We start from the raw sequence: 22,833 nt of genomic DNA, 5'->3' as shown, positions 1-22,833 counted from the left end.
TAGACTTCTGCACAAAATGCAGATGTATGGGATTGGGGGTGATCTAGGGAACTGGATGAGGAATTGGCTAGCGGATAGGAGACAGAGGGTAGTGGTTGACGGTAAATATTCATCATGGAGTTCGAGTTCAAGTGGTGTGCCTCAGGGATCTGTTTTGGGGCCACTGCTGTTTGTGATTTTTATTAATGATCTGGATGAGGGTATAGTTGGGTGGATCAGTAAATTTGCTGATGACACCAAAGTCGGAGGTGTGGTAGATTGTGAGGAAGGGTGTCATAGTTTGCAGGAAGACTTAGACAGGTTGCAGAGCTGGGCCGAGAGGTGGCGGATGGAGTTTAATGCAGAGAAATGTGAGGTAATTCACTTTGGTAGGAATAACAGATGTGTTGAGTATAGGGCTAACGGGAAGACTTTGAATAGTGTGGAGGAGCAGAGGGATCTAGGTGTATGTGTACATAGATCCCTGAAAGTTGGGAATCAAGTAGATAAGGTTGTTAAGAAGGCATACAGTGTCTTGGCGTTTATTGGTAGGGGGATTGAATTTAGGAGTCGTAGCGTTATGTTGCAACTGTACACAACTCTGGTGCGGCCGCACTTGGAGTATTGTGTCCAGTTCTGGTCCCCACATTACAGGAAGGATGTGGAGGCTTTGGAGAGGGTGCAGAGGAGGTTTACCAGGATGTTGCCTGGTATGGAGGGGAGATGCTATGAGGAGAGGCTGAGGGATTTGGGGTTGTTTTCGCTGGAAAGAAGGCGGCTCAGAGGGGATCTTACTGAAACATATAAGATGATTAGAGGTTTAGATAGGGTGGATAGTGATAGCCTTTTTCCTCTGATGGAAAAATCTAGCACGAGGGGGCATGGCTTTAAACTAAGGGGGGATAGTTATAGGACAGATGTCAGGGGTAGGTTCTTTACCCAGAGGGTGGTGAGGGATTGGAATGCCCTGCCTGCTGCAGTTGTAAATGCGCCTATTTTGGGGGCGTTTAAGAGGTCTGTGGACAGGTTTATGGGCGAAAAGGGATTGGTTTAGGTTAGTGGGTCATTGTTGTTTTTTTTTTAACTGGTCGGCGCAACATCGTGGGCCGAAGGGCCTGTTCTGCGCTGTAATGTTCTATGTTCTATGTAAGATGATTAGAGGTTTAGATAGGGTGGACAGTGATAGCCTTTTTCCTCGGATGGAGAAAGCTAGCACGAGGGGGCATAGCTTTAAATTAAGGGGTGGTAGTTATAGGACGGATGTCAGAGGTGGGTTCTTTACCCAGAGGGTGGTGAGGGATTGGAATGCCCTGCCTGCTGCAGTTGTAAATGCGCCTAGTTTGGGGGCATTTAAGAGATCCGTGGATAGGTTTATGGATGGAAAGGGATTGGTTTAGGTTAGAGGGTCATTGTTTTTTAACTGGTCGGCGCAACATCGTGGGCCGAAGGGCCTGTTCTGCGCTGTAATGTTCTATGTTCTATGTGCTATGTTCCATTCACTTTAAAGATTCACCCTCTCCACCACTGAGGCAATGTGTGGCAGCAGTTCTCCCATTTTCAAAATGCACAGGAGCAACTTCCTCAAGGCTGTTTAGACAACATCTTCCAAACCCACAAACTTTAACACCTAGAAGGACAAGGGCAGCAGACACATGGGAACACCACCACCCGCAAGTTCCCCTCCAAACCGCACACCATCCTGACTTAGAAATATATCACCGTTCCTTCACTGTCATTGGGTCAAAATGCTGGAAGTCCCTCCCTAACAGCATCGTGGGACTGTAGTGCTTCAAGAAGGTGGGTCATTGCTGAGAATCCACCCTATCTATTCCTCTCAACATTTTATAAACTTCTATCATGTCGCCTCTCAACCTTCGTCTCTCCAGGGAAAAGAGTCCCAGCTCCCTCAACCTAACTTCATAAGGCATGCCTCCCAATCCAGGCAACATCCTTGTAAATCTCCTCTGTACCCTTTCAATAGCTTCTACGTCTTTCCTATAGTGAGGCAACCAGAACTGCGCACAGTACTCCAAATGAGGCCTGACTAGGGTCTGATAAAGTTGCCCCATTACCTCCCGATTCCTAAACTCAATCCCTCGATTAATGAAGGCCAGTACACCATACACCTTCTTGACCACATCCTCCACCTGCGAGGCCGATTTAAGAGTCCTGTGGACCCGGACCCCAAGATCCTTCTGCTCCTCAACACTACTCAGACTCAAGCCCTTGATAGTGTACTCGTTCATCCCATTGGTTCTGCCAAAATGGACGACTACACATTTATCCGCGTTGAAGTCCATCTGCCACTTCTCCGCCCAGTCCTGCATCCTATTTATGTCCTGCTGCAACTTTTGACATCCTTCCAGACCATCCACAACACCACCGACCTTCATGTCATCAGTGAACTTACTTACCCATCCCTCCACTTCCTCATCTAGGTCATTTATGAAAATGACAAACAGCAAGGGTCCTAGAACAGATGCCTGGGTCACTCCACTGGTGACTGACCTCCATTCAGAAAAAGACCCATCCACAAGCACACTCTGCCTTCTGCAGGCAAGCTAATTCTGGATCCACAAGGCCAAAGGCCCTTGGATCCCATGCCCTCTCACCTTCTCAAGAAGTCTTGCATGGGGGACCTTATCAAACGCTTTACCTTAAGGCTTTACCTTGAGTTTTACTTGAACTCCCTTCAATTAGTCCAATGTCTCTTTGAATGCATTTATTCAGAAGGTATTGTAGGTCTCTTTTGGCATTGGCCAATCTGTTGAAAGCACTCCAATCTTCTCCAACCATGATATCCCAAATAAAGCTGGAAAATTACCACCGACCACAGGGAGAGACAACTGGGCAGTTTGTCAAGTCAACCATAACTTTTAACTGCACGCTCTCTTTCATGTATATTGTTAAAATCATATTAGCCTGAATTAAAATCTGCTTCAGATTTTGTTGGTATTTAGTCTCAGGAATTAAAGATACAACAGCATCAGTATCAACATCCATCTTAATACATTGTCCATATTAACTTCAGAATCTCCAAGAATTGATGTGATTCATGCTGTATGTTCAGTTGGAGTTCTTCATCATATTTCTGGACTTTCTCTTCTTCACAGTCTTCATTCTTTTCTCCCATGCTGCAAATTCTTTTTCTAGAATGCAACTTGTTCTACTTCTCCAAGGTTCCCAGCTTCTTCTGAATATTCCTCTCAGACGAAGCTAGCCTACACTAGCAATTGTTTGCAGTGTCACCCATTTAGCCACAATTCTTGCATTGACTATCCTTGCCCCAGCATTCCCTTGCTGAATGGCCCATTTTGACACATCTATGACATGCTTGTTTCTGTTTTGATTTCTTATGGACACTTCCCAACTTGTAGATCTTCATTCCTGCACCAAATTTTTCATGATGTGGGTATGCCAGCGTTGGACTGGCATAAACACAGTGAAAAGTCTGACAACACCAGGTTTTAGTCCAACCTATTATTTGATAATATACTCACAAGCTTTCAGGGTTAGCCCCTTCGTCACCTGACGAAGGGGCTAACCCCGAAAGCTTGTGAGTATATTATCAAATAATAGGTTGGACTAAAACCTGGTGTTGTCAGACTTTTCACCAAATTTTTCAGCCACTTTCATTGACACTGATTTCTAGCTGTCTTTAAAGTCAAACATTGTCCAGTAAACAATCTTCTTTAGATCACCACAAGTTAGACGATCTCAGAGTATTGTGATGAAACTGTGCCATTTAGAAATATATTTATTGTGTTTCCTGTATGAGGTAGTATTTTTTGCAAGGAGACAATTCGTCTGAAAGAACACACAAAAAAATGCCCCTTTGGACACTTTTGTATCTCTCCCCTCTCACCTTAAACCTATGCCCTCTAGTTTTAGACTCCCCTACCTTTGGGAAAAGATATTGACTATCTAACTGATCTATGCCCCTCATTATTTTATAGACCTCTATAAGATCAACCCTCAGCCTCCTACGCTCCAGAGAAAAAAGTCCCAGTCTATCCAGCCGCTCCTTATAATTTAAGGCATTAAGTCCCAGTAACATCCTAGTAAATCTTTTCTGCACTCTTTCTAGTTTAATAATATCCTTTCTATAATAGGGTGACCAGAACTGTACACAGTATTCCAAGTGTGGCCTTACCAATGTCTTGTACAACTTCAACAAGACGTCCCAACTCCTGTATTCAATGTTCTGACCGATGAAACCAAGCATGCCGAATGCCTTCTTCACCACTCCGTCCACCTGTGACTCCACTTTCAAGGAGCTATGAACATGTACCCCGAGATCTCTTTGTTCTGTAACTCTCCCCAACACCCTACCATTAACTGAGTAAGTCCTGCCCTGGTTCAATCGACCAAAATACACCACCTCACATTTATCTAAATTAAACTCCATCTGTCATTCGTTAGCCCACTGGTCCAATTGATCAAGATCCCGTTGCAATTGGAGATAACTTTCTTCAGTGTCCACTATGCCACCAATCTTAGTGTCATCTGCAAATTTATTAACCATGCCTCCTATATTCTCATCCAAATCATTAATATAAATGACAAATAACAGTGGATCCAGCACTTATCCCTGAGGCACACCGCTGGTCACAGGCCTCCAGTTTGAAAAACCACCCTCGATAACCATCCTCTGGCTTCTGTCATCAAGCCAATTTTGTATCCATTTAGATACTTCTCATCCCATGAGATTTAATTTTATGCAACAACCTACCATGCGGTACTTTGTCAAAGGCCTTGCTAAAGTCCATGTTGACAACATCAACTACACTGCCCTCATCTACCTTCCTGGTTAACCCTTCAAAAACCTCAATCAAATTTGTGAGGCATGATTTTCCACTCACAAAGCCATGCTGTCTCTAATCATGAGCAATGCTTTCGCCTTCCACTTGATTCTTTCGATAGAACCTGAGCAATCCCGCGATGGAGAGGTACGCTCTTCAAGGATCTTTGCCAAGTCATCATAAATTTTCATTCTTAGCTTTTGGGTGAACCAAGCTGTGTAGCCAATTGTAGGTTTTACTTTCTATTGTATTGAGAAAAGCTAGTACAAGCAGCAAATTTTCAGTTTTATTGGCTTGCACAAAGTACTGAAGAGGTGTAGGAAGTCCATGATTAATTTTCTTCATTGAAAGGACCCATGGCTCCTAATTGACCATCATTACTCTTGCAGGCTCTCTCCATTCGAGGCTGTTCAGTATTTTTTTTATTTAGCACTAACTTTCTCAACTATGTAGTGAGTCTGCCACTCTGCTGCTACACACTGCAACTCATCCCTGCAGCTTAGGGGATTCTAACTGATTCTGTTTCTAGTAAGAAATACAATTTTTATTTTCCTTTTTATTTCTTGGTCTTCCTACACTTGTTCTTCAATCATTAATCCTGTTGTTGGCCTTCTCCAGTGTTTGAATCTTCGATGTGCGAGGACACACAATGTATATTTTTACATTGAATCTTTTCTCAATGGTCTTGATGATGAGAAATCCCAACTCATTGTCAATTTTCTTTTTGTAATGCCCGAGCTAATTTCGGGGATTGTGGGTTTTAGAAGTAAAGAATAAGATGCGGTTTGTGCATTTAGATTCAAAATAACAACATGGTTTATTGCAGGAGCCATTGCCTGTCGAGTAGAAAATGAAACTAATCAGGAACGTGTGAAACACCTCAGTGACATCACCATCAAATCATGCAATTAGAGATTTTATGATTTTTTTATTGAATTCAAATTCCACCATCTGCCATGGTGGGATTCGAACCTGGACCCCAGAACATTAGCTGAGTTTCTGGATTAAATAGTCTAGCGATAATATCACTAAGCTGTTGCCTCCCTATTAATAAATTCTGAACGGCAGTGCTTGACTATATTGATTGAATTGAAATGTCATTGCCAGAATCTATTGCTGTTGTTCTCACCCTTCCGACCAGAAGCCTGCCTTTACTTGAAGGAGCAGTTCTTTCATTTAGGTTTTGACTAATGCACCTACATGGTTTCTCTGGCCCCTTTTAGGTCAAACCAAATAAACAAACTCAAGTTAAATCCGGGCAAAGTAAAAGGGGCAGCTTCCCAAAAGGAGGGGGAACAGCCCAAACAAAACCGAAGTACAAAGGGAAACTTGAAAACATCAAATTTAAAATATAAAAGTAGAATATAAAAGTAGGGAGGTCTTGCTGCAACTGTACAGGGTACTGGTGAGGCCGCAGCTGGAGTACTGTGTGCAGCTTTGGTCACCGCACTTGCGGAAGGATACATTGGCCTTGGAGGGAGTGCAGAGGAGGTTCACTAGGCTGATACCAGAGATGAGAGGGTTGGACTATGAAGAGAGACTAAATAGACTGGGTCTGTACTCGTTGGAGTTTAGAAGGATGAGGGGGGATCTTATAAAGACATATAAGATAATGAAGGGGATGGATAGGGTAGAGGTAGAGAGATTCTTCCCGCTCAGAAAGGGCAGGAGGACAGCCTCAAGATAAGTTGGGGGGGGGTGCAGTTTAGATCGGAGTTGAGGAGAAACTTCTTCATTCAAAGGGTGGTGAATCTCTGGAATTCTCTGCCTTTTGAAGGGGCGGAGGCTACCTCACTGAATATATTTAAGTCACGGGTAGATAGGTTTCTGATAGTCAAAGGAATTAAGGGTTATGGGGAGAAAGCGGGAAAGTGGATCTGATCCACTTCAGATCAGCCATGATCTTATTGAATGGCGGGGCAGGCTCGAAGGGCTAGATGGCCTACTCCTGCTCCTATTTCTTATGTTCTTATGTTCTTATGTTCAATCAGCTCTTAAAGCAATCATGCAACCACTTAAATATATAAGTGGTAGTGCAAGGAGGAATTGGTAGGGCTAGGGAACCGTGGTGCACTAAAAAAGTTGATTCGTTGGTTAAAAAGAAAAAGGAGGCTTATGTTCGGATGAGACTTGAGGGCTCAGGTAGTGCACTAGAAAGCTTTAGATTGGCTAGGAGGGAGTTGAAGAGTGAGTTAAGAAGGGCTAAAAGAGGACACGAGAAGACTTTGGCTGACAGGATTAAGGAGAATCCTAAGGCGTTCCATAGGTATGTCAAGAACAGAAGGTTGGTTAGGGCAAGATTAGGGCCAGTTACAGACAGCAGAGGGAAGTTATGTGTGGAACCGGAAGAGATTGGCGAGGCATTGAACCAATATTTCTCTTCGGTGTTCACGCAGGGGGACATGAATATAGCTGAGGAGGACACTGGGTTCCAGGGGTGTAAAATAGACAGTATTGCAGTTGATAAGGAGGATGTGCTGGATATTCTTGAGGGTTTGAAAATAGATAAGTCCCCTGGGCCGGATGGGATTTACCCTAGGATTCACTGGGAGGCAAGAGAGGTGATAGCAGAGCCTCTGGCTCTGATCTTCAGGTCGTCGTTGGTCTCAGGTATAGTGCCGGAAGATTGGAGGATAGCGAATGTTGTCCCATTGTTTAAGAAGGGGAACAGAGACTTCCCCGGGAATTATAGACCGGTGAGTCTTACTTCTGTTGTGGGCAAGGTTTTACAAAAAATTATTAGGGATAGGATTTATAGTTATTTGGAGAGTAATGAATTGATTGGAGATAGTCAGCATGGTTTTGTGGCGGGTAGGTCGTGCCTTACTAACCTTATTGAGTTTTTTGAGAAAGTGACCAAAGAGGTGGATGGGGGTAAGGCAGTTGACGTGGTATATATGGATTTTAGTAAGGCGTTTGATAAGGTTCACCATGGAAGGCTTCTGCAGAAAATGCAGATGTATGGGATTGAGGGTAATCTAGGAAATTGGATCAGGAATTGGCTAGCAGATAGGAGACAGAGGGTGGTGGTTGATGGTAAATATTCGTCATGGAGCTCGGTTACGAGTGGTGTGCCTCAGGGATCTGTTTTGGGGCCACTGCTGTTTGTAATTTTTATTAATGATCTGGATGAGGGTATAGTTGGGTGGATTAGTAAATTTGCTGATGACACCAAAGTCGGAGGTGTGGTAGATTGTGAGGAAGGGTGTCATAGTTTACAGAGAGACTTGGACAAGTTGCAGAGCTGGGCTGAGAGGTGGCGGATGGAGTTTAATGTGGAGAAGTGTGAGGTAATTCACTTTGGTAGGAATAACAGATATGTAGAGTATCGGGCTAACGGGAGGACTTTGAATAGTGTGGATGAGCAGAGGGATCTAGGTGTATGTATACATAGATCCCTGAAAGTTGGGAATCAAGTAGATAAGGTTGTTAAGAAGGCATACGGTGTCTTGGCGTTTATTGGTAGGGGGATTGAATTTAGGAGTCGCAGCGTCATGTTGCAACTGTACACAACTCTGGTGCGGCCGCACTTGGAGTACTGTGTGCAGTTCTGGTCCCCACATTACAGGAAGGATGTGGAGGCTTTGGAGAGGGTGCAGAGGAGGTTTACCAGAATGTTGCCTGGTATGGAGGGGAGGTCCTATGAGGAGAGACTGAGGGATTTGGGGTTGTTTTCGCTAGAAAGAAGGCGGCTAAGAGGGGATCTTATTGAAACATATAAGATGATTAGAGGTTTAGATAGGGTGGATAGTGATAGCCTTTTTCCTCGGATGGAGAAATCTAGCACGAGGAGGCATGGCTTTAAATTAAGGGGTGGTCATTATAGGACGGATGTCAGGGGTAGGTTCTTTACCCAGAGGGTGGTGAGGGATTGGAATGCCCTGCCTGCTGCAGTTGTAAATGCGCCTAGTTTGGGGGCGTTTAAGAGATCCGTGGATAGGTTTATGGACGAAAAGGGATTGGTTTAGGTTAGAGGGTCATTGTTTTTTAACTGGTCGGTGCAACATCGTGGGCCGAAGGGCCTGTTCTGTGCTGTAATGTTCTATGTTCTATGTTCTATATAACATAATCCCACTGAGAACTTCATCCATTCGTATATGTCAGCATTGATGCTAATGCCCGTATTTATTGCCATTCCATAGTTTCACTTAACTGAGTGGCTTGCTAGGCCATTTCAGAGAACATGTTCAGAGTCAATCACACTGCTGTGATCTGGAATCACAAAGCAGATAAGGATGACAGATTTATTTTCCTTTGGGACATTAATCAACCAGATTTATTTTTGAACATCGAGGTGTTATTGCAAAAAAAAATTTCTATCAGGTTTACACATGCACTGAATTTAAATTTCACAGCGACTGTAATGTGATTGGAAATCATATCTCCAGATCATTAGTCCACTCCTCTGGAATGCCACTCCAATAACAATGCAAATATCCTACCATCTCCTACTAGGTCCTTGAATATTTGCTTTGATGACAGTGTTGCCTCTTTCTTTTCCACAGCATACCCAAGTCTATGGACAAGTTGGAGAAGGAGTTACTATTCTTGCAAAGTAAGATCAGTGAGGTGCTGGCAGGGAGTGGTTACAGCTCTGAGAGACTGGGAGTCCCCTATATTCCACAGTTCACAGGTAAGAAATCGCAGCAAACTCCTGATTCCTCCTGTGACAACACTTGGGGAACTGTGTCAATAACCAGCTCCTCTCAATTTGATGGGACTCTCATCTGTTGGCCAATGGTGTCAAAATCATTGAGTTGAATATTGCAGAGTGAGAGATTGATATCTGAAATGAGTGGATTGTCTTATGAGGATAGGTTGGAAAGAATGGGCTTGTTTGCGCTGGAGTTTGGAAGTGTGATTGAAGTGTATAAGATCCTGATCAGTACCGACAGGTGGGTGTTAGGAAGATGCTTCCTCTTGTCGGTGTGTCCAGAGCCAGGAGGCACTGTTTTAAAATTAGGGTCACCTTCTTGGACAGAGATGAAGAGGAGATTTTTCTCTGAGGATTGTGTGACTTTGGAACTCTCTGCTTCAGAAGGTGGTGGAGGCAGGGTCACTGAATACTTTCTTGTAGGGCAGGGAATGGAAGGTTATTATCGGTGAATGGGAGTGGGACTCAACATAAATGGATTGGCTCTGATTTTATTGAATGGTGGAGCAGTTCGAAGGGCTGAATGGCCTTCTGCTCCTATTTCATATGTTTGTACATATGTTCAATATGAGAGAGCCACTATCCAAGAGTGGCTGTGCTGTGACAGATCTGGAAACTCGGGAGATTGATATTGGCTTAGAAACTACTTTGATATCACATGAGCCTAGAGGAGGAAAAGAAGATTTTTTTGGGCTCTCTTCAACACTTAATCAGAACCAAATCACTGCAAACTAGAGAGATCTTCTTCCAGTTTGTCCATTGGTATGCAGTGTGACAAATAGTCAAAGGTATGAAGTTAAAGTTATCATTCAGAGTGTACCGGGTGTTAGTTGTACCAAGTTAACAACCAGGAAAAATATAACATAGGGACAGGCCCTTCAGCCCTCCGAGCCCTCTGATCGTGATGACTTAACTAAAAAGCTAAAAGAAACCTTCTGTCCTTACTCAGTCCCTATCCCTCTATTCCCCCCCTATTCATGAACCCATCCAGATGCCTCCTAAATGTTGCTACTGTGCCTGCTTCCACCATCTCCTCTGGCAGCACGTTCCAGACACCCACCACTCTCTGTAAGAAAATCTTCCCCCATACATCTCCCTTCAAATTTTACCTCTCATTTTGAATCTGTGTCCCCACCCTTGGAAAAAGCCTCTGTCTATCCACCCTGTCTGTGAGTCTCATCATTCTGTAGACCAGGTCACCCCTCAGCCTCCGTCTTTCCAGTGAAAACAATCCCAGTTTATTCAATCTCTCCTCGTAACCAACACCCTCGAGAGACCAGGCAACATCCTTAGAACATAGAACATAGAACACTACAGCACAAACAGGCCCTTCGGCCCACGAGTTGCGCCGATCACATCAACACCTACCAATCTATAGACCTATCTATAACCCCCAATCCCATAAAACCCCATATACTCATCCAGAAGTCTTTTAAAAGACCCCAGCGAATTCGCCTCCACCACCACTGACGGCAGCCGATTCTTCTTTGAACTCTCTCCAAAGCTTCCAATTCCTTCTGATAGTGTGGTGATCAGAACTGCATGCAATGCTCCAAATGCAATCTAACCAAGGTTTTATATAACAACAACATGATTTCCCAACCCCTGTACTCAGTGCCCTGCCTGATGAAGACAAGCAGGCCATAGCTTTCTTAATCACCTTGGCCACCTGTGTTGCTACTTTTAGGGAACTGTGGACCCGAACGCCCAGATCCCTCTGTATGTTAATGTTCCTCAGGGTTCTGCCATTTACAGTGTAATTCACACCTAAATCTGATCCTCCAAAATGCATCACCTCACATTTGTTCGGATTAAACTCCATCTGCCATTTCTGTGCCCAAGTCTCCAATCTATCGATATCCTGTTGTATCCTCTGACAATCCCCGGCACTACCAGCAACTCCACCAATCTTCATGTCATCTGCAAACTCACTAATCAGATCACCCACATTTTCCTCCAGATCATTTCTATACACTACAAACAACAGAGGTCCCAGCACTGATCCCTGTGGAACACTCCTAGCTACTGATTTCCATTCTGAAAAACACCCTTCCATTGCTACTCTCTGTCTTCTATAACCAAGCCAGTTCTGTATCCATCTAGCCAGCCCACCCCGTATCCCATGTGATTTTAATTTTTGTACCAGTTTGCCATGTGGGACTTTGTCAAACTCCTTACTAAAGCCCATATAAACTACATCCACAGCCCTTCCCTCATCAATTATCTTTGTTACCTGTTTAAAAAACTCAATCAAGTTGATGAGATTTGACCTTCCCTGTACAAAACCATGCTGCCTGTCACTAACTAGTCCATTTTTGCCAAATGTGCATAGATCCTGTCCCTCAGTATCTTCTCCAAAAGCTTCCCTACCACTGATGTCAGGCTCACTGGCCTATCTTTCCTGGATTATTCCTACTTCCTTTCTTAAACAAGGGAAATCCACCAATCTTCTGTTCTCCAGTGCACTGAAACCTCGCCTGTGGCCAAAGAGGATGTGAAGATATCTGTTGAAGCTTCAACTATTTCTCCCCTTGCCTCCCACAATAACCTGGGTTGGATCCCATCTGGCCCCGGGGACTTATCTACTTTAATGCAATGTAGGATACTCAATATTTCCTCCTTCAATATATTGACGTTCTCTAAAGTGTTCACACACTTTTCCCTGACCTCAACATCCTTCATGTCCTTCTCCTTGGTGAATACTGATGCAAAATACTATTAAAGATCTGACCCACTTCCAGTTGCTCCACACATAACTTGCCTCCATTGTCCTTGAGTGGGCTTACTCTTTCCCTTGCTATCCTCTTGCTGCTAATATATAGAGTCATAGAGGTTTACCACATGGAAACAGGTCCTTTGGCCCAACTTGTCCATGCCGCCCTTCTTTTTAACCACTAAGCTAGTCCCAATTGACCACGTTTGGTCCATATTCCTTTATACCCATCTTACCCATAGAGATATCCATCTGGCAGTGCCACCCTGGCTGTGCTCACTGGGCATTGCTCAATTGGAATATCAGGTGAATTCACAATGGCGCCCTCTAGCAGTCACCAGATGGCCTTCCAGCATGAATAGACTGATCACTCCACCTACTGGCGAGAAACACTTTGCCTCTTTTTCTTCACTAAGCTAATGTCTGAGAGTCACCCAAAAAATGGTGCAATTCTCTCCCGTTTTCTTCCTTGTTCAACATTTTATATTTTTTGTAATCAGCCACTGTTCATTTTTATTATATTCCAGAAACCATGAAACGAGGGATTGAACTGCAGCCAATCGGTCCACACATTTATGAGCATTCATTTGACAGAGATAAAAACTTCAAACTTACATCTGACAGCCACACTTTCCTTCTGTTCCTTTGTGTAGGATCAGTCCCCAGTTAATGGCACCATCTGCATATAACTAAACTATTCTGCAATGAAACACTTTAATTGCTATCTCTTACCCGACTGTGAGAGTGGGGTGTGGGGTTACTTTCTGTTCTGATTGGGGTGCCTTTGGAACGTGGCTTCCTGACCTCAGGCCTCACTGTGTGTTGCACCCAGTCCCACCCCCCCCTCTCTCCCCCTGACATGATGGTGTGAAACACGCCTACCTGTTTTTTGAGACAGAATGTGATAACATCTGGAGAGAAATCCAATATGTTTCTTTGGAGAAAACACACCCATTTTCTCACTGGAACCAACACTCTGCCATTTTGTGGTAAGATTTGCCTCTTTATTTCAGTCTTCCTCAGTGCCTGGGACTCTTCCATCCGTGTTATTTTAGTTAGAGAAGCCAAGGCTAAGTGACTGTTTAGAATATAAAGGATGAAAAGGGAAGGTGCAGCAAATCAGACGGTGGCACCTGAAGAAGGAAAGAGTAAATGAAAAAGACCAGGAAAGCCAAAGGGAGAAGGTCTGGGAGAATGTGTCTGAGTAATACATAGCACAGAGTTTGGAGGTGAATATAGGAGGGAAGGATGGAGCGTAAAAGCTGGCTCAAATGAACAAACACTCAACCACAGGCCTTTCTCCACAATACATCTGAAAACAATTGCTTTTGTAAAGACTGGGATTGATTTGTGTAATGCTGTGTCGCAGAAGAAGATCGTTTATCAAAGAGGAAGAGTATCGGAGAGACCATCTCACTTCAGGTGGAAGTGGAATCCCGCAACAGTCCCGAGAAAGAGGAGGTAAGTCTCTGATTCTGACATTTGTTACTTGTTTTAATTATAAAGTGGAGGATGGCAGGATCAAAGCAAAGTCAGAACAGAAAGTACGTAAATAGAAAAAGATTTGCAAAAACAAACGTAGGCCCCTCACAGTCACAAACAGGAGAAGACGTAACGGGGAATAAAGAAATGGCCAAGGAATTAAATTTGTCCTTTGCTTCAGTCTTCACAATGGAACAGTGCCTGAAGTGCTGAAAGAAGCAAGTTTAAGTGAGGAGCTGAAGGAAATCAGCATTTGCAAAGAAATGGTTTTGGGGAAATTCATGGGATTGAAGGTGGATAAATCTCCAGGTCCGGATAATCTTAGCTCGCAGATCATAGAACCCTACAGTGCAGCAGGAGGCCATTCGGCCCATTGAGTCTGCACTGACCACAATCCCACCCAGGCCCTATCCCCATAACCCATGCATTCACCCTGACTAGTCCCCCTGACACTGACGGGCAATTTATCATGGCCAAATCATCTAACCGCATATCTTTGGACAGTGAGCACCCGGAAGAAACCCACGTAGACACAAGGAGAATGTGCAAACTCCAAACATACAGTTACCTAAGCCAGGAATCAAACCTGGGTCCCTGGCGCTGTGAGGCAGCAGTGCTAATCACTGTGCCACCGTGCCCCCCGGGAATCAAACCTGGGTCCCTGGCGCTGTGAGGCAGCAGTGCTAATCACTGTGCCACCGTGCCCCCCGGGAATCAAACCTGGGTCCCTGGCGCTGTGAGGCAGCAGTGCTAATCACTGTGCCACCGTGCCGCTGTAATCTTCATCCCAGAGTACTTAAGGAAGTGGCCCTGGAAATAGTAGATCCATTGGTGGTTATTGTCCATAATTCTTTGGACTCTGAAATAGTTCCAACAGATTGGAGGGTAGCTAATGTAAGCCCGCTATTCAAAAAGGGAGGTAGGGAGAACGGAGGGAACTACAGACCAGTGAACCTAACATTGCTACTGGGGAAGTTGCTAGAGTCTATTATCAAGGGTTTCATAACTTGGCATTTGCAAAGCAGTGGTATAACCAGACACAGTCAACATGGATTTACAAAAGGGAAATCATGCTTGATGAATCTATTGGAATTCTTTAAGGATGTAACTAGTAGAGTTGACCGAAGAGAACCAGTGGATGTGGTTTATTTAGACTTTCAGAAGACTTTCGACAAGGTCTCACATAACTGACTAAAAATGAAAGTTTGAAAGATTATTTATTAGTCACAACTAAGGCTTACATTAACACTGCAATGAAACTATGTGAAATAACTCTAGTCACCACTCTCCGACACCTGTTTGGGTCAATGCACCTAACCAGCACGTATTTCAGGATGTGGGAGGAAACCGGAGAAACGGAGGAAACCCACGCAGATATGGGGAGAACATGCATACTCCACATAGACAGTGACCCAAGCTGGGAATCAAACGCAGGTTCCTGGCACTGTGAAGCAGCAGTGCTAACCACTGTGTCACTGTGCCGACTACTGTGTAAAGTTAAAGCACATGGGATTGCAGGTAATGTCTTGAGATGGATAGAAAGCTGGTTAGCAAATAGGGAGCAAGGAGTTGGCATAAATGGATCTTTCTCTGATTGGCAGGCAGTGACTAACGGGGTTCTGCAGGGATCTGGGCTAGGACCCCCAACTGTTCATATTATATGTTAATGATTTGGAAGAGGGAATTAAATGTATTATCTCCAAATTTGCAGAAGTGGTGGCAGGGTGAGCTGTGAGGAGGATGTAGAGATACTTCAGTGTGATTTGGACAGGCTGAGTGTGTGGGTGTCTGCATGGCAGATGCAGGATAATGTGGATAAATGTGAGGTTATCCATTTTGGTAACAATAGTAGGAAGGCAGATTATTATTAGAATCAATAGAATTCCTACAGTTGCAGAAGGAGGCCATTCAGCCCATCGAGTCTGCACCGACCACAATCCCACCCAGACCCTATCCCCATTACCCCATGTATTTACCCTAGCTAGTCCCGTGACACTAAGGTGCAATTTAGCATGGCCAATCCACCTAACCTGCACATCTTTGGATTGTGGGAGGAAACCAGAGCATCCGGAGAAATCCCACACAGACACTGGGAGAACATGCAGCCTCTGCACAGTCACCCAAGCTGGGAATCGAACCCGGGTTCCTAGCATAGTGAGGTAGCAGTGCTAACCACTATACCACTGTGCCACCCACTTGAATCAGTATAAATTGAGAGAGGCGGATACTCAGCGAGACCTTGGAGTCCTCGTGTATCAGTCGCTGAAAGTAAGCGCGCAGGTACAGCAGGCAGTAAAGAAGGCAAATGGTTTGTTGGCCTTCACAGCGAGAGGATTTGAGAGATAGGGATAAGGATGTTTTGTTGCAATTGTACAGGGTGTTGGTGAGGCCACACCTGGAGTATTGTGTACAATGTTGGTCTCCTTATCTGAGGAAGGATGTCCTTGTTATAGAGGGAGTACAGCACAGGTTTACCAGGCTGATTCCTGGGATGGCAGGTCTGTCATATGAGGAGAGATTAAGTGGGTTAGGATTATATTCACTGGAGTTTAGGAGAGTGAGAGGGGATCTGATAGAAACTTATAAAATTCTAACAGGGTTAGACAGGGTAGATTCAGAAAGAATGTTCCCGATGGTGGGAGAGTCCAGAACTAGGGATCATAGTTTGAGGATAAGGAGTAAACCTTTTAGAACTGAGGTGAGGAGAAATTTCTTCACCCAGAGTAAATCTCCTTCTACACTGCCTCTATCAAACACTCCCACGGACAGGTACAGGATGGGTCAGAGTAAAGCGATTATCAATAAGGCCATCATGCACTATTTTCACCATCACTGTGGCTAACAGACAAATTTCATCTCTCTGCAAATCCAGAATCCTCATCATTATTGCAGAGGTAATTGTGTAAATACCCTTCCCCTGTCATCAGTATTCTTAATGTTTTGCAGGATGGAGCTTGTTGAGATGTTCCTGTGCAGAGTTTGGTAGATGCAGCTGAAGCCTGTTCCTATCCTGCTTCCTGGGCTCCATTCACTGTGAGGCTCTCCAGTGTCTGCTGCATTCACTCTGAGGCTCTCCAGTTCACAGGAGCAGGAATGGGCCCTTCGGCCCTTCAAACCTATCCCAGCAGATGAATTGTGGAACTCACCACCACCAAATGTAGTTGAGGCCAAAACATGATCTGTTTGCAAGAAGAAATTAGATTTCGCTTTTGGGGCTTAGGGGTGCAGGGATATGGGGGGAAGGGGGGACGCAGGATATTGAATTTGATGATCAGTCATGATCAAGGTGAATGGTGGAGCAGGCCCGAAGCTGTCCAGCTTTTGTAGTTATAGAAACATAGAAGATAGGAGCAGGAGGCCATTCGGCCCTTCAAGCCTGCTCTGCCATTCATTACGATCACGGCTGATCATCCAATTCAATAGCCTAATCCTGCTTTCTCCCATAACCTTTGATCCCATTCACCCCAAGTGCTATATCCAGCCGCCTCTTGAATATATTCAATGTTTTGACATCAACTACCTCCTGTGGGAATGAATTCCACAGGCTCACCACTCTCTGGGTGAAGAAATGTCTCCTCACCTCCGTCCTAAATGATCTACCCTGAATCCTCAGATTGTGACCCCCTGGTTCCGGACTCCCCCACCATCGGGAATATCCTCCCTGCATCTACCCTGTCTGGTCCTGTTAGAATTTTATAAGTTTCTATGAGATCCCCCCTCATTCGTCTGAACTCCAGTGAAAACAATCCTAACCTGGTCAATCTCTCCTCATACATCAGTCCCACCATCCCCGGAATCAGCCTGGTAAACCTTCACTGCTCTCCCTCGAGAGCAAGAACATCCTTCCTCAGAAAAGGAGACCAAAACTGCCCAGAATACTGTCTGGTGTGGAGATGCCAGTGTTGGACTGGGGTGGGCACAGTAAGAAGTCTCACAACACCAGGTTAATGACAACATGTGAATAACATTGCTCGATAATCACCAGGCAGGAGCGTTCTGTTCCTGTCAGGGAACATTTCAGCTGCCAAGGGCATTCAGTCTCAGATCTTCGGGTAAGCATTCTCCAAGGCAGCCTTCACAATACAGGACAATGCAGAATTGCCAAGCAGAGACTAATAGCCAAGTTCCGCACCCCGTGAGGACAGCCTCAGCCACGATCTTGGGTTCATGTCACACCAGCTGTGACCCCGACCATTTGGCCTGGGCTTGTAAAATCCAACTAACTGCCCTGGCTTGAGACAATTCACATCTCTTTACCCTATCATTATCTCTCTCCCTACTCGCATTGTCTGTACCTGTTAAGACTTGCGTTATCCATTATCTTGTAATTGAGCCTGTGTCTATATTTGCCCTCCTTGTGAACCCAACTCTCCACTCACCTGATGAAGGAGCAGTGCTCTGAAAGCTTGTGCTACCAAATAAACCTGTTGGACTTTAACCAGGCATTGTGAGACTTCTTACTGTGCCCACCCCAGTCCAACGCCAACATCTCCACATCATAAATAAAGAGCTATTATTCAAAAAATTAATTGGATTGAGGATTGATAAATCCTGGGGTCCAGATGAGCGACACTCCCAGAGTGTGGAAGGAGGAGGGCACAGAGATAGTGGATACATTGATTATTATTTCAAAATTCTATAGATTCTGGAAATGTTCCTGCAGATTGGAAAGGAGTAAATGTAACCTCACTGTTTAAGTCAGGAGGGAGAAGGAAAAGTCCAGCTCTGCTAGTTTGACAGCTGTAGTAGAGAAATGTTTGAATCGATTATTCATTTGTGGAACATGGGTATCACATTTGTCGCCCATCCCTTGTTGCTCTTGAACTGAGTGACTTGCTAGGCCATTAGACGGGGGATTTTCACAATAACTTCATTGCAGTGTTAATGTAAGCCTACCTGTGACACTAATAAATAAACTTTAAACTTAGTTGAGAGTCAACCACATTGCTGTGGCTCTGGGGTCATACGTCAGCCAGACTGGGTAAGGACAGTAGATTTCCTTCTCTAAAGGACATTAGTGAACCAGACGGTTTTTCCAAAAATTGACAATGGTTTCATGGTCATCAGTAGACTCTTAATTCCAGATATTTTTTATTGAATTCAAATTCCATCTGCTGTGGTGGGATTCAAACCTGGGTCCCCAGAATATTAACTGAGTTTCTGGATTAACAGTTGAGTGATTAACACCACTGGGATATCACCTCTCCTGATATAATACGAGTGGGCAGTGTCAACATGGATTTTTGAAAGGCAAATCATGTTTGATTAACTGATTGGCATTTTTTGAGGATATTACTTGGAGCTTAGATAAAGGAGAGTCAGTAGATGTGATGTATTTTGATTTTCAGAATTCTTTTTATCATGTTCCATACAGGAAGTTAGTAAACAAAATAAGAGTTGATGGGATTGGGGGCTAATGGTTTGCATTCAAAATTGGTAAACAGACACAGAGCAAGGAGTAGGAATCAATGGATAATTCTCAGCTGTTGTTAGTGAGGCATTGCAAGGATCTGAGCTGGAACCACAGCTGTTCACAATCTGTATGAATGATTTGGATGTGGGGACCAATATCTCCTGACTTACTAACAACAGAGAACTAGGTGGCAATGTGACTTGTGAGGAGAACTCAACAGAGGCTTCAAGGGGATTTTAAACAAACTTAGTGAAGGGTAAGAACACAGCTGATGGAATATAATGTGAATAAGTGTGAAATTATTTACTTTTATAGAAAAGGCAGCAAGGCAGAATTTATAAATGGTGCACGGGTTGGCAGTGTTTGTGTCCAAAGGGACCTGAGTGCCTTTGTTTGTGAATCACTAAAAACTCTCATACAGATGCAGCAAGTAATTAGGACGGCAAATGATGTATTGACCTTCAACAGAAGGGGGTTTGAGTTCAGGAATAAAAAAATCTTGCTGCAATTGAATCAAGCCTTGGTGGGACCACACTTGGAGTATTGTGTATAAATTTTTGGTTCCTTTATTTCAGAAAAGATATACTGGCCATAGATAGAGTGTAAGAGAGCTTTACTAAACTGATCCTTCCAATAACAGCACTGTCTTCTGAGGAGAGATTGTAGAAATGGCCTTTTCCTTCTAGAGTTTTGAAGAATGAGGTTAAGGTTATAACCTGTTTAACCTTACAGGTTATAGGTCCTGTAACCTCATTACATCTTACAGGATTCTTACAGGGCTCAATAGGGTAGATGTGGATCAGATATTTGCCCTCACTGTGGAACCAGGATATACAATCTCAGAATCAGGAACATGCCATTTAAGACTAGGATGAGGAGGAATTCCTTCACTCAGAGGGTGGTGAATCTTTGGATTTCTGTAACCAAAGGAGAAAACACTGGAAAATCTCAGCAGGTCTGGCAGCATCTGTAAGGAGAGGAAAGAGCTGATGTTTTGAGTCCAGACAACCCTTTGTCAAATCTAAAAGGGATATAAAGTGGGAGATATTTATACTGCAGGGGGAGAGAATGAAAGATGAGTCATAACCACAGAAACCAGGGGAGAGGCTGCTAATGGCAGCTCACAGAGAGAATAAAGAGTGTGAATGGCCAAACGGCAGAGAAGCTAAAATCAGAGGGTAAAGTGTGACAGGTGGAGATGTGGGGGGGAGGGAGAATGGGTGGGAGAGAGGTAACATTTAGAAAAAGGGGGAAAGGGGAAACAAAGTGGGAGAAAAGATAAAAAAGTGAGGTAAAATAGGGAGACAGGGTGGGGGAAGAAAAATAGAAAAAGATAAAGAAATAAAAGACAACAGTTTAAAAATTGCTAAAATGAAGACAAAGGGGTGGAGGTAGGGTCGAGTGGTTCATCTGAAGTTGTTGAATTCGGTGTTGAGATTGGAAGGCTGTAAAGTGCCAAGCTGGAAGGTAAGATGCTGTTCCTCCAGTTTGTGTTGAGCTTCACTGGAACATTGCAACAAGGACGGACATGTGGGTGTGGGATCGTGTGTTAAACTGGCAGCAAGCGGAAGGTCAGGGTCCTGATTGCAAGCAGACTGAAGATGCTCAGCAAAACGATTTCTGAATGCCCTCTGAGATGGCATTGCGGGCCACATTTTCAAGGGCAACTGAGGATAAATGAATGCTGGCTCAGCCAGCGATACTCAGGTCCCATGAATGAAACAGAGATGGTGACACACGGGCACTATATCTCTGCTAGCAACTATGTAACAATGATATCATTGAAGTTTTTGTAAATTTTATATTACAGCTGCTGTAACATGAAATGCAACATTTTAATGTTGTGACATAAATTCTGAATTGAGTGCTTTTGATTTTCAGATTTCTTCAAGTTTAGCTTGTCACATTCATCATTAAAATGTTGTTAGTTTTCAGCAGCTGTTTCCTGATGTAATGGGTTTCAAAATGATGAGTTAAGATGACAATGGATTTATAGTCCGGTCTGTGGATATAATAGAAGGAGTTACAAAACTCAGTGGGACTACGAATCACTTATAAGTGCTCTAGTTAGATTAATTTCCACTGTTTTTTGAGAACTTCTTGAGCTATATTATTTTGGAATAAAAGATATAATGCATATTTTCCAGAGAAAGAGTTGCCACTGAGATAAATAATGTGATATGGTATAATGAGCACTGCTTGAAAGCCCCAGAAGCAATTCTAGTGTTTACAGGTCAATCACTGCTTCTCTCCCCATCCCCATCAGTAACATTTTTTTAGAAGGCTTCTTGTTTGTGAGAAGCCTCATTGCCACACATTTCAGGTCTGCGGCCAGTGCTCTTAGCTGACGACTGCATTGCCGAAAAGAGGAAAGCTTGAAAGTGTGCCTGTGTCAAATAGAACTTGATGCTTTATGCATTTGAGACCACTGTGTGACATATGTGCAGGTTTCTTTTTCTTTAAATGTTGAACTAAATTAAATGCCTGGCGGCTGAACTAATCAAAGCACTTTGAACTGAGGGTGGGGTTGTGCAGGCCTTGTCTGTGTAGATCATGTGTATTTCAGTTGCTGATTGGGATTCAGTGCACATCATTCTTTTTTACACTCCAGTTCAGTGTTCACCTATAAGTGCTGCAAAATATAAATGTGGAATTACCATTACCATAGAAGGAAATAGAGATCTTGAAGAAAACTGGGGTGCTTTTTCATGAGTGAGGAGTTTGGGAAGAGCACTCTTTTTCAGTTTCCAATGCTGGAAAGCAAGTTTCAAAGAACATTTCTTTTTAGCATTCCCCTCCTTTTGTGGTGCAGTCTTTGGCTCAGCACAGGTTGCAGATTTGAGGCCTGAACCAGTGAGGCTTCTCACAAGTAAAATCTTTTATGTTTAGGTGTGGCTTGTGGGGATGGGGAGAGAAGCAGAAATGTAAGTTATGACCCCTAAGCACCACCATTGCTTCTGGGTGTTTTAGTCTGAGATGAGGGTGAGGTATAGGGTAAAGTATTTCAGAAACAACAGATAATGCGGTTTGCATTAGAGGTGTGGCAGTTGAAAGCAAAATGGATTTGAAACTTGGCCAAGAGCTTCAAAAGGGTCATGCCCTTAAGCTGTACAAGAGACATGCCTGGAATTGATTTGAGGTTCTCATTCTGATGTCATGTTTGTGGACTCAATTTGACCTTAATCTGTAATGAAGTCATTATGATGCAAGATGAGGTGTGGCTTCCCGAGCGATTTGTTAAGTGAGCCAAATGTTGAGTTACCCGATCAAGTTCTCCAGGTTTGATCCTGGCGGCTGAACTAATCAAAGGCAGGGCAGCGACTAAAGCGCTCTAATTGGTTCTGCTGCTCAGCCAAGAAGAAGAGAATTTATCAGGGGTCCTCCCTTTGTTGGAGGTTTAGTTGGATGTTGGGTAGCGGGCAGGATCGGGTTCAGAAGTGGTCCTCAGAATCATAGGCATCAGATGCAAAATTACGCGTTGCAACCTCCAAATGCTCTTCCCTTTTGTGAGTTGAAGTGGTGGAGGCTGCCTCGCTAAATATTTTTAAGAAGCGGGTTGATGGGTTTTTGATAAGAGAGGGGATTAAGGGTTATGGGGAGAGGGCGGGAAAGTCTAACTGAGCCACAACAGATCAGCCATGATCTTATTGAATGGCGGGGCAGGCTCGAAGGGCAAGATGGCCTACTCCTGCTCCTATTTCTTATGTTCTTATGTTCTTATGAGTTCAGTATCTCTGATGCAGCAATTCAGGGATTATACCCTTGCTGGGAAAATGTTAAATATTTACAT

At 43.9% G+C, this 22,833-nt stretch overlaps 1 protein-coding gene across 3 annotated transcripts in view; it reads left to right on the top strand.

Annotated features, from left to right (window-relative positions):
• LOC145351207 (protein EFR3 homolog B-like) overlaps positions 1-22,833 on the top strand; it is a 191,020-nt gene that overhangs the window by 150,609 nt on the left and 17,578 nt on the right. For all 3 annotated transcript variants that reach the window (XM_080200908.1, XM_080200907.1, XM_080200909.1), the window contains exons 18-19: positions 9,287-9,414; positions 13,518-13,609. In XM_080200908.1, the coding sequence (XP_080057034.1) occupies positions 9,287-9,414; positions 13,518-13,609 (220 nt within the window). The remainder of the gene's footprint in view (positions 1-9,286; positions 9,415-13,517; positions 13,610-22,833) is intronic.

The sequence above is a fragment of the Carcharhinus amblyrhynchos genome, chromosome 12, assembly GCF_965287045.1.
Source record: "Carcharhinus amblyrhynchos chromosome 12, sCarAmb.v2.hapA, whole genome shotgun sequence".
In the NCBI taxonomy this organism is placed as follows: domain Eukaryota; kingdom Metazoa; phylum Chordata; class Chondrichthyes; order Carcharhiniformes; family Carcharhinidae; genus Carcharhinus; species Carcharhinus amblyrhynchos.
Note: the sequence above shows the minus strand (reverse complement) of the source record. Positions and strands in the feature narration are given on the sequence as shown.